Source organism: Tachysurus fulvidraco, chromosome 6, assembly GCF_022655615.1.
Source record: "Tachysurus fulvidraco isolate hzauxx_2018 chromosome 6, HZAU_PFXX_2.0, whole genome shotgun sequence".
Classification (NCBI taxonomy): Eukaryota; Metazoa; Chordata; class Actinopteri; order Siluriformes; family Bagridae; genus Tachysurus; species Tachysurus fulvidraco.
This window is the reverse complement of record NC_062523.1, coordinates 6,758,910-6,776,025: the sequence shown is the minus strand read 5'-3', so window position 1 is coordinate 6,776,025 and position 17,116 is coordinate 6,758,910. Positions and strand designations below refer to the sequence as shown.

The following is a 17,116-nucleotide window of genomic DNA, read 5'->3' as shown; positions in this document are numbered from 1 at the left end:
AAGTCAAGTCGAGTCTTTTTTAATATTTGTCAAGCTGGTCTCAAGTCTCAAATTTGCAACTCAAGTCTGACTCGAGTCAAGTCATATGACTCGAGTCCCCCATCTCTGATTTTGATTGTATACAAATGTTCACTGTAACGTGTTAATGAGTTGAATTTGATGAGCAAGGAACTCACTAAAGTATATTAGGAGGCAGTATTCATAATCCAGGATAAAAAATAAACATGGATGTAGTTTTACGTTGGAATACTGAGCCCAATACTGTAAAATGAAATCTAGTATTCTTTCATTCAGGGTTGTGGTGGATCTCAGGAACACTGGGCATGAGACAGGAATACATTTTGGGGGGGATAACAGTCCATTATTACATGGATTTACACCCAGGAGGAATTTCAGCGTAGGTAATCCACCTCCTGGGATGATTTGGGAAGGAAACACACAGACACAGGAAGCGCATGTACAGTAAGTCATGTAGGCGGTGTAATGAACCTCCTCTAGCTGTCTGAACCAGAGTCAGTTTTTGTCTTCAGAAGACATCTAATGACCTTCCTCTTCCTGAACACTTAACATCGGTATTTAGAAACTGACTTATAAGACTTGTTCATTCAGCATATAACAAAAAATATTGCTATAATTCTAGTATAAAATGAATGTTAATTTGTTTGCATTCGGTGTGAGACGTGTGTTTTTCCCTCTGTAGATACACAGATTTTTCTTCGAATTTTAGATGATTAGGTACAAGAACTTGGGGCATCTCAGAGAACAGACATGGGTTTGATATAATTATTTACTCATTAGTCTCTAGGTAACAACAGAAAAAGAAATAAAAAATCTTAAATCCTAAAGAGCTTCATATTAATCACCAGTGTGGAGTGTGACATGCTACTGTATATTTCCTTAGTCTGTAATACTAGTATCGGTGTATTCAAAGCATTTCCATGAATCTCGTGACATACAGCTAAGTACAGTGACCCATACTCGGAATTCATTCTCTGCATTTAACACATCCAAAGTGCGTACACACACACACACACACACAGAGCAGTGGGAAGCCATTTATGTTACGGCGCCCCGGGGGGTTCGTGTGCTTTGCTCAAGGGCACCTCATTCGAGGTATTGCCGGACTGAGACTCAAACCTACAACCTTAGGGTTAGGAGTCAAACTCTCTAACCATTAGGCCACGACTTCCGACCTCTGTCTGGATAATAAATCACATGTAAATCTCCACATAGACAGTAACCCAAGCTCAGGCTCGAACCTGGGACACTACAGCTAGGGGCTGGAAAAGGCACTTAGTGAAGCACTATGAGTATACAGCCAGTATTCACTATTTTCTTAACCACTCAGAATCGCTCACAATCACCAGATGTTGCTGCATTTCTGCAAAGAAATTAGCAAGGAGGAAATGTGATGTAGCTGCTGCTTAAACCTTGTTGTACCCATAAATATTACAGTGTTACACTACAAAAGACTAATTCTTTATTTCTAGCCCTGAAAATATGACTGCAGTGTGATTTGATTTTATAGATTACCTCTTTGATGATAAGCACTTATTCTATGGAAAACTATGCTAATGGGACTCACTCATGTCGGTTTCTTCTCTACAACATTAGAAGGATTCGGCCATTTTTGTCCACACAGACTGCTCAGGTACTTGTTCAGTCTCTTGTTATTTCTAGACTGGACTCCTGCAACACAATGCAGGCAGGTCTACCTATGAACGCAATCCGTCCTCTTCAAATTATCCAATATGCAGCTGCCTGGCTTGTTTTCAACCTGCCGAAGTTCTCGCATACCACCCCGCTGCTGCGATCCCTCCACTGGCTTCCGGTAGCTTCATGGCCTACAAAGCCAAAAACAGACCAGCTCCCTCTAACCTCAAAGCCCTCAACACTCCTCGCACTGCACCCTCCGATCTACCAGCACTGCTCGACTGGTTCCACCATCTCTCAGGGTAAGAGGCAAGTATACTACAAGACTCTTCTCTGTTCTGGCACCAAGGTGGTGGAATGAACTTCCCATAGAGGTCCGGACAGCTGAGTCACTGGTTATTTTCAAGCGGCGGTTGAAGACCTACTTATTCAGGAAACACTTCAACTAGCACTTCTTTCCCTATCTTTTGCATTTAAACAAAAAACAACAACTTTGACACTTTTTCATTGTAACTTTGAACAAATGTTTTAAACTCATGGTATCTTAAGTATGTAACCTAGTGAGCCAGCATTAATATATTCAATGCTAGAGATTTAAGCACTTACTGTATGTACAGTACGTCGCTCTGGATAAGGGCGTCTGCCAAATGCTGTAAATGTAAATGTAAATGTAAATATGAAGTGAAGAGTATTATGGAGTCTAGTGGCTGTTCTAATGTCTTAATAATCCCTGCCTCGATTTGCAACGATGCACAAAATGTAATTTCATGAAAACAGAAAAGCCATACGGCAACTTCTTTTAGTGCCAGAACCGAGCAATCGTCGTATCATACAATTTGGGGTAATTTAGTACTGCAACAGTTTTTTCAGTAATGGTGTCTTATACAACTCTTACAACTCTGTTTATTCCCCAGCTGTGAAGTGAAAAGTTCACTGAATGGAAAATCAGATTGCATCCAAAAATACAGAGGGCTGCATTCATGATATGATGTGAATGACTTGATAAAAACCTAAGCCATGATGAAACTTCAAATCTCTTCCCAACACTTTGCTTTATCATGCTTTAAAAAAAATGCTTGCCCAGATATTCAAATGACAGTGTGTGTGTTTGCGTGTGTGTTTAGACTGGTTCAGACTGCTATTCAGACACTCACAGTCAGTACACATTTTTTTTGGCCAATAATACTGCCTCCACACCCAATCCACTGGGGCTATTAGCATGTCAAGCGAGCTCGAGGGGCAGTTAGAATGAAGAAAACATAACGTCATACAAATGCTTGCTCCCAAATAACCCTTATCGAGTTGCTGACCTTTTCTTTTGACACTCAGCCTTACCAGATAGGTCCCATCTATCACTACAGCGCATACAGGCTACACACACGCACAGACTGTACACACGTAAGTTAAGGAAGTAAAAATAGCAAGCGAAGCCATAGAGGTGGACATTTTAGAGATTAATCCTGTAATCAAACTCACTACTCACTCACACGGTGTCCTCCAAATCCACTCCGTTGGGAATGTCCACTAAAAGTTTATGCATAGCTGGCTTGATATTAGTGTGCAGCTAGGTATCAGGTTCAAGTCCCATTTGTTATTAAACAGGGGATTCAATGGCACAGCTGACTTTATTCTCATCGAAAGAGAAGCATGATAAGGTCACATCTGGTTTTATCAGAGTTCTCTTTGTCAGTATACAATGTGTATGGTACTGTATGTATGTGACCTAAAGTATGTGGACAAACTAAGGTACTTGTTGAACATCTCATTACAAAGTTGGTGGTTCCAAACCCACCACTATTTTCAGAAGGCTTCCTCGAATTTGGAGTATGGTTGTAAGGATTTTTCTCCATTCAGTCAAAGCATTAGTCAGGTCAGGTATTGACATCAGCGAGGATTAAGTGTTCCAGTTAATCACAGAGTAGAGTCATAGTAGAGTCAGAGTAGAGTCAGAGTCAAGGCTCTGTACAGGACACTTGAGTTTTTCCACTCCAACCTTAACACACCATGTCTGGAACAAGTGTGTGACAACAGTTTGGAGAAGAACCACATATGGATCATGTCAGGCATCCAAATACTTTTGGCCATGTACGTGACTGTTGTCCACAATCAATGTATCAATGACAAAGCTCAAAGGTTTACTTCTACAGAACCTAGTGTTGGATCTCGTCACCTCTCTTTTGTGTTTAGTCAGCATTAGAGAACGAGCGGAGAAATGGAAGTACGCCAAGCAGTATTCAAATTTTCCACGGTTCACTCAACATTTCTCTGCTTATCTGCTTCAGTTAGCTATATTTCTGTAGAAAAATGGCTGAGCAGTGATTAAATTCTAAGTAGATGATTTAAACAGATTCACAGTGACGGATCCACAAACCACACCACTGCACTAATACAGTATGCTAAAATGGTACACCCGTTTAACTACAACTGCAGGTTCTCTTTTTATAAAATTCTGAAGAGTTTTTTTTTAATGTGTTTGTCTCTCTATGGAGAACCCGGCAACATTTAGTTTTCCTTTTAAACGGTGAAGTAAATACTATAGAACTGGTCAAAGAACCCTTGAAGGACCCTATCTGAGAGTGTGCTGTGCGGTCTCAGTGGGTTAAGCTTCTGGGTTACTGATCAGAAGATGAACTACTCCTGTTGGGCCCTTGAGCAAGGTCCTTAACCTTCACTGCTTTATATCTCAAAATGCTCAGCACTATCATATTAATCCAAAATGATGTAAAACTATAGTATCAGAAAACCAGGGGTGTATTCATGGATAAAATACAGACCCGAATGCAGGTATAATGTAAAAAATGTAAAAAATAAGAAAGCACTAGAACCACTAGGAAACCAGAGACACGAATGCAAGGCATCAGAATAAATAGTGTGTGCAAAGAGGGAACAGATAAGGAAAGGGTAAAACACATGTAAAACAAAAACAAAGGCACATGGCACAGATAAACAAAGCCTGACAGAATATCCCCCTGGTGTTCAGGCAGAGAATTGTCCCAGCCATACCTCACATATAGGTTCTCTGTAATGTAACCATGAGGAGTTTTTTGGTCTGTTTATGTAGAAAACTGCAATATTTGGTTAGCCATTTACTGTAAAGGGTCATAGAACCTATTCAAATGGCACTTGGAGATCCTCTTATAAAAGTATGCTTTGCTGTTAGAGAGGCTTAATGGTGGTTCAGTGGTTAAGGCTCTGGGTTGCTGCTCTGGTTCTGGGTTCAAGCCCTAGCAAACAGACCTTTCTATCTAAACTCTTGAGGCAGACTCTTAACCCTGTCTGCACCAGGAGTAGAGGTCTTCTCGGGTCTAAAGAAATGTACCCGACTCGAAGTGACCCGAATCACTTTTTACCCGAACCCGACATGCATAATTTTTTTTTTTTTTTAAATACCCGACCGAGACAAACCCGAAGAAATTAGACCCGAGTCTGACCCGACCTGTTGGCAATTTTTTTTTAACCCGACTGGACCCGAATGTTGCATAACTCTACACTAAATTAACCGCTACAGCGTGGATTCAAAATTGATTGACAGGTCTGTTTCAACGAAAATTAGCTTACCGCCAGCCACACGTCACCAGCCACATGTCGCAAACGGTCTTGGCAAACAGAGGAAAGATTGGAAAAGGACTCGAGTCGATGCACACACACGAGATACAGTAGTTCGGGTCTTCTCGGGTCCGTTCGGTAAAAACACATTCATTTTAAATTACCCGAGACACGATGCCGCTATTATTAAACCCGACCCGTGTCCGAGGTACACGTGAAACTTTTAGACCCGAACCCGCTCGGGTCTCGGGTTGGACCTTGGGTTTTCGGATCTAAGTGGACCCGTGAAGACCTCTAACCAGGAGTGCTGTATCACCATGCACTCTAACCCAACTTCCTAACAGGCAAGAAGAATTCCACCGTAATGTATGTCTGACAAAATAATGCCTTCATTTGAGATCCACATCTAAGTTTACATTTACAAGACACCCTTATCCAGAGTGACTTACAACTGAGCAATTGAGAGTTATGGGGCTTGCTCAGGGGCCCAGCAGAGGTAGCTTGGTCCTGGTGAACGAACCCACAACCATCCCTTTGGACTCAAGTAGGGTCTATCTTTGAACTGCCCCACTAAAGCTGGATTTCAATTTATTCACCTCATTTTTGACTTAACTCTGTTTTCATGATGAGGTTAGGTGGTAAGGTTTCTGGTCACAGAATCTCACGTCCATGCCTTAATCATGGTAGCTTACAAAATCGCATTCGAGTTCTCAGTTTCCAGAAAGTAACAGCCTGGCATCTTACCAACATCTGATCTCCAGGCCATTAGTTCTGGCTACAGTTTATAATAATGTGCTTGTTTATGTTAATATTCTAGATCAAATAAACGATTGTTTTTATAGTAACAACTTGTATGTTGGATACACCAAGAGCACAGATTTGTGAAAAATAAAAAAATCTCTAAGGAGACATTAAGCAATTTTTTTAAGACGCAAGTTTTCTGAGAAATAGAAACTACCAACAAAGATTTTTTTGCGTGAGGCGATTTTTGGTCCAAAAAGAAAAAAAAAAAAGAGAATCTGGTGAGAAAATGACATTTTATAGTTTATGTAATATAAGCAGTGAACAAAGAGTTCACACAAAATTACCGAAACTCTGTCTCATGCTTCTGATCTTGTACCCGACATTTCTGTAGCCTTATGTTTCCTTACGTTCAACCAGAATCTTTTTATAGTCTTGATAGAAATTTTTTCAGTCTTCACACGATACCTCAAACAGATTAGCACAAAAAGCCGTCATCAAATTTCCCTGTGAAAGTCTTTTCCAATCCCAGGCGCAAGCTTTTGTCTACTCTGCAATTATGTAGCATTATCAAAACGGCAGGGCCTCGATTCTCTGTGTCGAGCTGTAATTTGACAAAATTGCCACACTTGACTTTGAAGAGCCATTTCAAATTCAGTCGCCTCTGTCTGTCTTCTGGGAGCTGCTGATGTTTGGGAATATGTCGGCAAAAACACGCTCTTTTAAACTGACAGCACAGAATGCTTCTCAGGAGCTTGACGACGACATCAAAATGAGACTGTCCATTTACACTTCTTTATCCTGCTGTTCTACAATGGTGTCCAAAACAATGCCATTCCCAATGTGTTTTATTCATATATTAATTTATTTAATATGATGGGGATGTATGTGGAGGGCATGGTGGCTTAGTCAAAAGACATGCACGGTAGGTTGATTGGCATCTCTGATAAATTGTCCGTAGTGTGCGAGTGTGTGAGTGAATGTGAGTGTGTGTGTGCCCTGTGATGGGTTGGCACTCTGTCCAGGGTGTATCCTGCCTCGATGCCCGATGACGCCTGAGATAGGCACAGGCTCCCCGTGACCCGAGAAGTTCGGATAAGCGGTAGAAAATGAATGAATGACTGAATGAATGAATGATGGGGATATGGTAGCTCATTGGTTAATGTGTTTGACTACTGATTGGAAGGTCATGGTTCAAATCCCATGTCCACCAAGGCCTTTAACCCTCAATTGCTAGGTGTATAAACCAAAAAAAAAGTTTAATTACTTAGCATTTAAATTCTAAATGCTATAAATATATATGTTCTTTAACTTTACCCTGATTTTTATGTCTCAGAGTGAGGAGTGGGTCTGGCATGTCTGTCTTTCTTTATTTTTCTTCTTCTTCATTAAAGCACTTCGAGTCATAACCACTGAATGCTGAATATTTCCCCTCTGATGTGTTCCACAGTGATTTTTTTTTTCTTTTAAACTAACAAACTCGGAGCTGTGCATAACTAGTCTCATACTGTAGGAAACATATCAAACAAGAGTGTTTTAGTTTAGATTTTGAACAAAATCTTGCAAGCTTAACTCCCTAAGACAAAGCCTAACTCCCTGCTATTTAACAAACACACACGACTCCATAGATAAATCTTTCTATTTTGATTTTTCTCTAAAATAATAGATTTTCTAATTAAAGTGATCAAAAAAAAATCAAATTTCTGGCAGTAGACTAGACAAAGTTTATAGCTCTTTTTTCTCTCCAGATTTTTACATCACTGTCCAATTATTTTTAGCATTAGGCTAATCTGAAGAATGTTATATCTGACACATCATTATGAACTAATTCTCAAATTTTCAGTCTTTTTCTTCCCTTTCTGATGAAAACTGCCAATGTGTGTGGCTGAAAATTCAGTGAATTCTTATAACTGATGAAAATAACTATAAATTAGCTGATATTATATGATGTTACACTTAATGTGGGTTTAAATGCTATACATTCCACCAATCAATCTCCAAATCTCCAGCCAACAGAAAAGAACACTGATAAAGGATCCGAGGACGCCCACGTTTACACCGTATTTGCGTTTTAGCATTCAAATATGAGTTATCACTTAAAAATATGCCAATAAATACTTAGAAACAATGGATGAACCACATATCATAGGTGTTATGAACTCTCCTATCTTAATTGCTCATCTGGAAGCCCCGCCCCCTTTCTCCATCACACATTAGTAAGGATTTATAGATTTAGACAGTATTTGTCAGAGCATCTATACAGCAGGAAATTCAAGTTAAGACTAGACTAAAACATTGCCTAAATCCTTACTAATGTGTATTGTGAAAGGGGGCGGGGCTTCCAGATGATCAATTAAGATAAGAGTGTTCAAATCACCTATGATATGTGAACATCTATTGTTTCTATGTATTTGTTGGCAATTTTTTTTAGATGATAACTCGTATTCGAATGCCAAACGCAAACATAGGCGTCCTCTGGTCCTTTATCAGTGTCCTTTTCTGTTGGCTGGAGATTTGGAGATTGATTGGCGGAATGTTTCACAAGCTGGTCCCAAGCAACTTTAAAACCAATTGAGTCCCTTTATAAGCAAACCTTAAAAATATTAGATAAAAACCTATCAGTCATCACCACTGTAATATTATTACTAAATACAACTTATTCAATTTTAACAATTTCTTACATTATCAAGATGCCTGTCTCATTTTTCTAATTTTACATGGGCTTGCACCCCCACCACTGCGTGAATTTATAAAACTGAGGAATAACAGTGATAGGACAAACAGGGCAGCTACGAGGGGAGACTGTGTTATACAGTATAGGCGAAGTAAGTTCGGTCAAACGGTCTTTTCAGTACGGGCCTCAAATGATTGGAATTGTCTCCCTACTGAACTCAGAAAGAGCACCAGCTATTTATTATTTAAACTCAAACTCAAGAAATGGGTTAAAAACACTCAAAATTACAATCATCAATAGTTAACTTATTTTATCTTTGGTACTGGCCATTTTTGTATTGTATTTATTATTATCTATCTAGTGTTTTAACCTGTTTTGTGTTCATCATGTATTTAATTTTTGTACTATGCTACTGTGTTGACCTGCCAAGGGACTGCAGATGAAAAATAGCTCTTCAGCTAATTCTGGCACATTTACATTTTGAGTTTAAACAAAAAATGTTGACTGATGTGCATTGTCCCTTTCAAAAAAAAAACAACAATTGTTTATAATCCAACAATGACATTGAGGGGATTACAAATTCCAGTAGCACTGATTTATGTTATACATTAGCATAGCATTCTTTGACTACACTGAAAACGATACAGCGATAATATGTTGGTCCCTATCTATTGGTATATGAGGTGTACATACATTATTGTTCATTGCAGCAGATGGACTACAGTTCTTTAGAACATCTATGCAAAATAATAACTAATTTTACTTTGTAACGCTACTGCTGCTTTTGTTAGAAAGTACAAAAAAAAGTCCTTTATAACATTACAGACGCATCAATAACTGTCCTAATAACTAGTTTGTTTTTTTGTTTTTTTTTATACAGTAAGAGAAATTGTGTCTGTGACTATTTGATTTCTCTTTTTTCTAGATATGTTTTTTTTAAACGATATGCAGTTTCAAATCTGCTCCCTAGAGATTCTTATAGTGGGCGTTAAGTGGTATCTGTAAGCCAGGTGTCAAGATCCCACACTGTTTTCCCTGCTGATAAACTTCCACGAGGACTCACAGCGTTGTATTAAGGACTGCTGGGTTTAACACGGGCAAATGCTAATCACACGCCCACACACACACATACATGCACACACCGAATGGTGTGTTTGCTCAATGAGCAAAAGGCAGATATAAAACAAAAACACTTCATGAATGCAGCACAGATGCAAGCAGCCACATGGAGCTCTGTTTGGTGCATCATCCCATCCCTGCTGTTTTATGATGACAGGAATTACTAAGATGTGTTCGAGATAGATGTTAAACTCCATTTTGGTCGGTTTAACGAGTTCAATAGCACTACTCTCTACATGGCTAGCCAGAGACACAGAGTGGGCAGAGTCTTTCATACCTCTGTTTGATTAGACTTTCTGACAGACAGACCCCGAATCCCAGCAGCTCATGAACAATAAGCCGAGGCTAATCTCTAAAGCGTGGGATTGATTGAAACATTGGCTTTTTGTGGATTTGTGCTGCAAGAATGGAGTGGTGTAGACTAGATCTGTGGCTGGACTTCTTTGCTTTGCCTGAAAAATATTGTGTGATGTTCTTTGTTATGTTTCTCTAGCATGAAAATTGTTTGTGTGTGTGTGTGTGTGTGTGTGTGTGTGTGTGTGTGTGTGTGTGTGTGTGTGTGTGTGTGTGTGTGTGTGCGTGTGTGCGTGTGTGCGTGTATGTGGATAAGATATACAGGAAAGTATGTCTGATAAAAAATAAAGTCTGATCTGCTTGTTTGTTTGTATCAAATCTGTCTGTATAGGTTGTGTAGGTTTGTATATGAAATCCAATATATGGATACACGTCTGATTTGGTAGCATATGCGTCTGATCTTGTGTGAGTCTTAACAGTTAACAGACACCTGATTTGGAAGGGTGTGTAATTTATTTCACATTAAACATATGAGATCTGTTTCTTAGTGAGTCTAATCTAAGTCTGGTCAGCTTGCATGTGAATCTGGACTGCTTTTGTATGCAGTCTGAGTCTGATCTATAATCCTAATATTATTTTTTTTAAATCGATTGTGTATGGGTCTAATCTGTTTATGTATGGAGTCTGCAAATATGCATCTGATATGTTTACTGTCTATCTGATATGATCTGAATTTGATTTGTTTATATGAGATTGAACTTCATGTATATGAGTCTGATCTGGCTGAATCTGATGTGGTTACATGAAATCGAGTCTAATCTTGAACTGTGTGTTAGGTCTGGATAGATAAATATGCTGTAGTTATGAGTTTTATCTGGATACATGCTGTTGATTTAGTAGGTGAGGCTGATCTAAGTCTTTGAGACTGATTTAAAATATATTCTATGTTCTGAATTTACAAGTCTGATCTAAATATATATTCTGTTCTAGTTATATTAGGGTGATCTGGATATATTTGTCTGATCTAGCTATATAAGTCTAATTTAAATACATATTCTGTTCTAGTTATATGAATCTGAACTGGTTATGCAAGTCTGATCTGGATATATGTTCTGATCAAATTCTGTGAGTCTAATCAGAATTATATTCCCTGATTTGGTACCATAGGTAAGTCTGATCTGGATCTGATCTCTGTCTCCTGCAGGTTGAGATGTCTAGTGAAGCAGCTGGATAGGGGCGAGGTAAATGTAGTGGATCTCAGGAAGAACATCGAATATGCCGCCTCGGTGCTGGAAGCCGTCTACATCGATGAAACCAGGTGAGTGACAGATGTCTTCTCTCAGCTATCTGATTTGTTAAAACTGTTCCATTTACATCAGGCCTCATAAATGCGTCTCGGCGAATCGGATATCGATCTGATCTTTCTACTCCCGCCCAATATGCAAATATATATTTACCTCACTTCCGGGGTAATTGAAATGGAACATGCTTTGGTGTATGCGGTTGCTATTGCTACAAAAAACAGCATTTACTGTTTGCTGCATTTTCGCTGGTGCCAGCAGTGCATTTTAAGACCCAACGAGACACCTGGGTGAAAGATCGAAGCCAGCGTTGGTGGGAAAACATATTTTCCCACCATATATACACCTGCGAGTGACGTACTTCCGTTTGGGAGGAGTATAGCGCTGATGTATGTGTCTTGACCAACCACATTCATTTACACCTGTCCAGTTTCATCTGAAACGCGTCCCAGACCATCTCCTGAAGTGGTTTGAACGATCGGATTTATATCCGTCTCGAAAACCGTTTCGGAGGGCGTTTAGACCTGCTCTTTTTACCATCGGATAGCTATCTGATCACAGAAAATGCATGAAGTGACCAGGTGTAAAATCCATCTCAGATTAGACCATAACCTTGACATGGTCATGTCTGAGAATTGCATAAAATTCCAGGATTTCAGTACATAACAGGATTTCTGTGACCAGAAGAGTCAATTTCAGGAGCATTTGAGTTTTCACGATTCTTTGTAAAGTAGGTACAAAGCAGTAATGCGAAGCCAAATGATTGGTTCATACTAATTCCTCAGACCAAGCCTGTCCAATCCTGTGAAATTCCAGTGTGGTCTGAGGTTTCTTCAGTTTAATTCCTGCTAGCAATCACCTCCCAATTTTACTGTTTGAGTTACCAAAATTAAAAAAAAAAAAAAAAACCCTTATAGACCCTTATGTTTAATCATATAGAGAGAAATTATGAAGAAAAATAAAGCTGAGAATAACATAAGCAGAGATCTGTGGTGCCTCTGGTGATGAAGTGTAACATACATTTAGCTTTCTTTGCTATTCAGCAGATAAAAAAACAAAAAACAGCATTAGTGACTTGTTGCTTGCTAGCGTGAACTCAAGGTTACTCGTTGCAAGCGTCTTTAGGTTCCAGGCAAGCTATGTGCTAAATAAATATTACGTCTTAACCCTTTTCTGATTGTTTAAGATTTCAGAGCATCTGCAGAGTGTCTACTTTTGACCATACAGGACAACTAGGGAAGGAAATGGGAACCAGGAACATGATGAAACGTGTCGAGAGCTCTCTCCATTGGAGTGTGCATCCACTGTATTACCCATAATGCTGTTCTCTGAAGGTCTCACTGGAGGGGGATCATGCCACTAGTGAAGTGGGGGTGGGTTTGGGTATGTGGGTGGATGCACTGTTGGAATCAGGTGTTTCATATTTATCCAAAGACTAGCATGTCGCCTCTCTCTCTCTCTCTCTCTCTCTCTCTCTCTCTCTCTCTCTCTCTCTCTCTCTCTCTCTCTGGATGAAAGTGTTCTCATGTCTTTGATTCAGTTGGAGTTCTCTAGCTTTCATTTTTTAGAGTCGTTAAAAGTCAACTCTTTTTCTGTCTCTCTTTCTCTCTCTCTCTCTCTCTCTCTCTCTCTCTCTCTCTCTCTCTCTCTCTCTCTCCCTTTCTCTCTATTCTCTCTATCCCCCCCAACACTCACACCCACACACACTAGGACATCCCTATTACCTTCATCCTTTTCCTCTCTTTCTCAGTCACATTTGACTGTTTCCCACTTTCTTTTTGTAATCTCTGTAGTTCTTGCACTTTCTCTCTATCCATCTTTCTCTTTATTATCTATTTATTACCACATTCTCTTTTTTCTCCTTTTACATCTCATCTGTTCTACTTTACCCTCTATCAGTGTATGACACTTAATATTCCTCATTCATCTTTACACATTCACCAAAATATTTCGTCTCCTCGTTTTTTGTCCGTCTCTTCCTTCTGTCCTATTCCTCTATGTTCTTCTCAGTATATCCACCCTACGTTCGTCATTTCCTCTTTTCTCTTCACTTATTTATTTTCATATCTGTCTCTCTATCCCATCTTCTCTCAATATATTCTATTATTATTTATTTTAATAAGGATATTATTTATTTTCTCTATCTTCATCAATCTCCTGTTTACGTCATTTTTCATCTTGCTTTTTCACCAACTCCATCCTTCTGTCTTTCTATCCATCTCTATATGTATCAATCTACCATCCATCTCTACTCTTTACCTCCTTTTCCTCACCTTCTTGACCCATCCTCATTATCCACTGCTTTTCTCTGTCACTGGATATCTCTCTACCTGCAGTGTTGCTTTTCTGTCCATCTCACTGAATATTTATCCCCCCCCCACATCCTCCTCCTCCTCCTTTCTACGCTGTTCTTTCTGTCCTCCGTTAATGTGCCATTGCAGTCAGAGGTTTTGGCCATTATGATTAATCGTATTTCCCTAATAATGACCACAGAGAAATGTGTGTTGTCATGGCAGCAGCTATCCAGCTTGTTAAATGGCTATACCTTCATGTTTCTTATGGTAACATGTTTCTCAAGAGCTGTTTTGGTAAGATATCTACGTACTGTATAAAAGACAGGGAGTCAGCGGTAAAGGTCTTTGCTGGATTTTCAATGAAGAATGCTGCTGTTTTTTTTTCTGTGTTTCTTTTCTTTTTAAAATCACATTCAATATCCATCTGTCTTTCTCTGATGTGGGTTTGACTCACAGCCCTCCAGTCTTCTAAAAAAACTCATTTTCAGTGTACAATTTTACTCAGACGTCAGCCCGGCGAACAAAACAATGTCCCTTGGACACGAACATTATTGAGTTGTACTGTAGGATGTTATTTTGTAGGGTCCAGTAAACAGTATAAAAAATAAACCATGTCATTCTGCTAAAAGGGAACTGGTGCAAAGATGAAAAACCAACACAGGACCATACAGTTTTAAATGTCCTTTCATGTCATGTCTTCATGTCCCCTTCAAAAGTGCTGTCTGTAAGATTCATAAAGTTACCAGCATGAAACGTGATGATATGGATTACGACTATTACTTAAAAATCCTCTCAGAGATTCCTCAGAACTTATCTTAGCCAGCTAGAATTAACAGATAAGATTATAAAGACTGAATTTCACCAAGGGGGGCACGGTGGCTTAGTGGTTAGCATGTTTGCATGTTCTCCCCGTGTCTCGGGGGTTTCCTCCGGGTACTCCGGTTTCCTCCCTCGATCCAAAGACATGTATGGTAGATTGATTGGCATCTCTGGAAAATTGTCCGTAGTGTGTGAGTGAATGAGAGTGTGTGTGTGCCCTGTGATGGGTTGGCACTCAGTTCAGGGTGTATCCTGCCTTGATGCCCAATGACGCCGAGAAGTTCGGATAAGCGGTAGAAAATGAATAAATGAATGAATGAATGAATGAATTTTGCTTAAAAATGTCTCATAAATTCTCACAAATGAGCTTCTTTTCAATAGCTAGCTAGTATCAATAGTGAAGCAATAGTTATAAACATTGTGACTATGGTTTAAAAATCCTGTCAGAAATCCTGTCAAGCCAGCTAGCTAGCATTAACAATGACGATTATAAAGACCATAAATATGACTTAAAAATAATCTCCGAAATTCTCTCGGTAGACTATTTTCAGAAGCTAGCTAACATTTACAGTGAACATTATATTGATCATGAATATGAATATGAAGTCCTTTAAGTGTTCCTGTCAGTGTGGATAATTTGTGCCACATTGAATCAACAGTGGATGTAATAAAGACTATGACTTTTAAATCTTCTCAGAAATTCAAAGAAAATGCAAAGTTTTATTCTAGCCCTCTAGCTAACTAGCATTAAAAATAAAAGTGACAAATATTATAAAGATGACTTAAATTTACTCAGAATTCTGCCAAATTAGCTCATTAACAATGTAATCTTAGCCAGCTAGCTACCTAATATGAATACTGGAGATTATAAAAATTATGACTATGGTTCACCATTCCATTTATCCTCAAACTTACTAATATTTATTTCCCTTGGGGTCAAGTTAAACCTCTAGAATATGATTTTTACCTCAGTTTATATGTCAGGTAATTTATGTTTTTTTGTTGACTACATAAATAGCTCTTAAAATAAAACATAAACGCTACACCACCTCACCACACCATCCCATTATGCACCCAGAATACCTATGGGAAAATTTACAAACCACTATAAAATCTCACTGATTAACCTGAAATTTGAAATTAGCAGGTGGGAGGGGGTGGATGGGGGTGACTTTTTATTATTTTTAAATACAAATTTTTGTTATTTATAACAGTTGGGAAAGTACAATTTCTGTATTGGACAAAATTGTACTTGTAATTGTAATAAATTGGACATCAGGAAACAATCCAATTTAAACAAATCCAATTTAAAAAAGTAGGAGAATTGTGTTTGTAAAACAGAATATCCAGTTGATATTGATCCAAAGATGATCATCATCATCATCATCATCATCATCATCAGAACATCAGTAAAGAACACATACTTAATTTTGCCATTTTAATCTTATGATGTTCCTAGCAATTCTGCCAAGTTAGCTTATTTTGGCCAGTTTTGCTATCATTAACAGTGAAGATAATATACTTTGAAAAATCATTTAGAAATCCTGTCAAGTTATTTGAGTCAACTAGTTAGCATTAACAGTAGACATGGTAAAGTTTATGAATGTGATTTATGAATCGTCTCAGGAATTCTGTATCGTTATCTTATCATTAACACTCAAGGCAAGACTTAAAGACTATAAAGAGTTCCTAAATACAGAACTAAAGCTTTTCAGAACTGGAACCAAACTCTGAGCACTTTTCTGCATTGCACAGACAGTTTCCGATGCAGAGCTTCAAAATTAAAATCAACTGTCTATTAAATGTCAGAATATGAGAGGGACTGGAAGGTACTAGCCAGCAATTACCATATCTCTACAATGCTAATTTGTGGCTGTTAGCTTTGATTCATTTTCATTAGTGACATTAGCATTGTTAAAATGTTTTTATTTAGACGCCTGCTGGATACAGAGGACGAGCTCAGCGATATCCAGGCGGACTCCGTGCCCATGGAGGTGCGTGACTGGCTGGCGTCTACCTTCACCCGGAAGATGGGCGTCGTGCGACGGCGGCCGGAGGAGAAGCCACGGTTTCGTAGCATTGTCCATGCCGTGCAGGCCGGAATCTTTGTGGAAAGGTAAAGGATATTTTGCTATCGACTTTGAGAATAAAACCTAAGTATTTTGGATATATTAAGAGTACAATCTAGAGAGAAATCTAAATATTTAAGAAATTATCTCTCCATATCTTCCAACTTTCTTTCTACTTTCTAACTCCTCACATTTCTCACAGTCTTATTCATTAATTAATAATCAAAATTACGTTGGATTACGTTTCAGAATACTGGAATACAAGATGTCTTGTGGTTTATAAAATTGATACTTAATTCTAAGAAATGTAGCCGATAATAAAAAAGATTAGTTATAAAGCAGCGGTTTACACACACACACACACACACACACACACACACACACACACACACACACACACACACACACACACACACACCACAGTTTCTTTATGTTACACATGCTCCATGTGTTGCTGGTTAACCATCGGGAATTGTTTGAGCTGAGGTGCTTGTTAAAATCCTTAATCCTTGACAGTAAAGTGACACCAGGAACAGTTTTGTCATGGATCTACACATAATCTGCTACAAATTGCCAAAACCATACTCATGCATATTGAACAGGATA

The 17,116-nt window shown here is 38.7% G+C and overlaps 1 protein-coding gene across 4 annotated transcripts in view; it reads left to right on the top strand.

Annotated features, from left to right (window-relative positions):
- pde1a (phosphodiesterase 1A, calmodulin-dependent) overlaps positions 1-17,116 on the top strand; it is a 94,995-nt gene that overhangs the window by 52,760 nt on the left and 25,119 nt on the right. For all 4 annotated transcript variants that reach the window (XM_047815341.1, XM_027162624.2, XM_027162625.2 and 1 more), the window contains 2 exons: positions 11,232-11,345; positions 16,375-16,557. In XM_047815341.1, the coding sequence (XP_047671297.1) occupies positions 11,232-11,345; positions 16,375-16,557 (297 nt within the window). The remainder of the gene's footprint in view (positions 1-11,231; positions 11,346-16,374; positions 16,558-17,116) is intronic.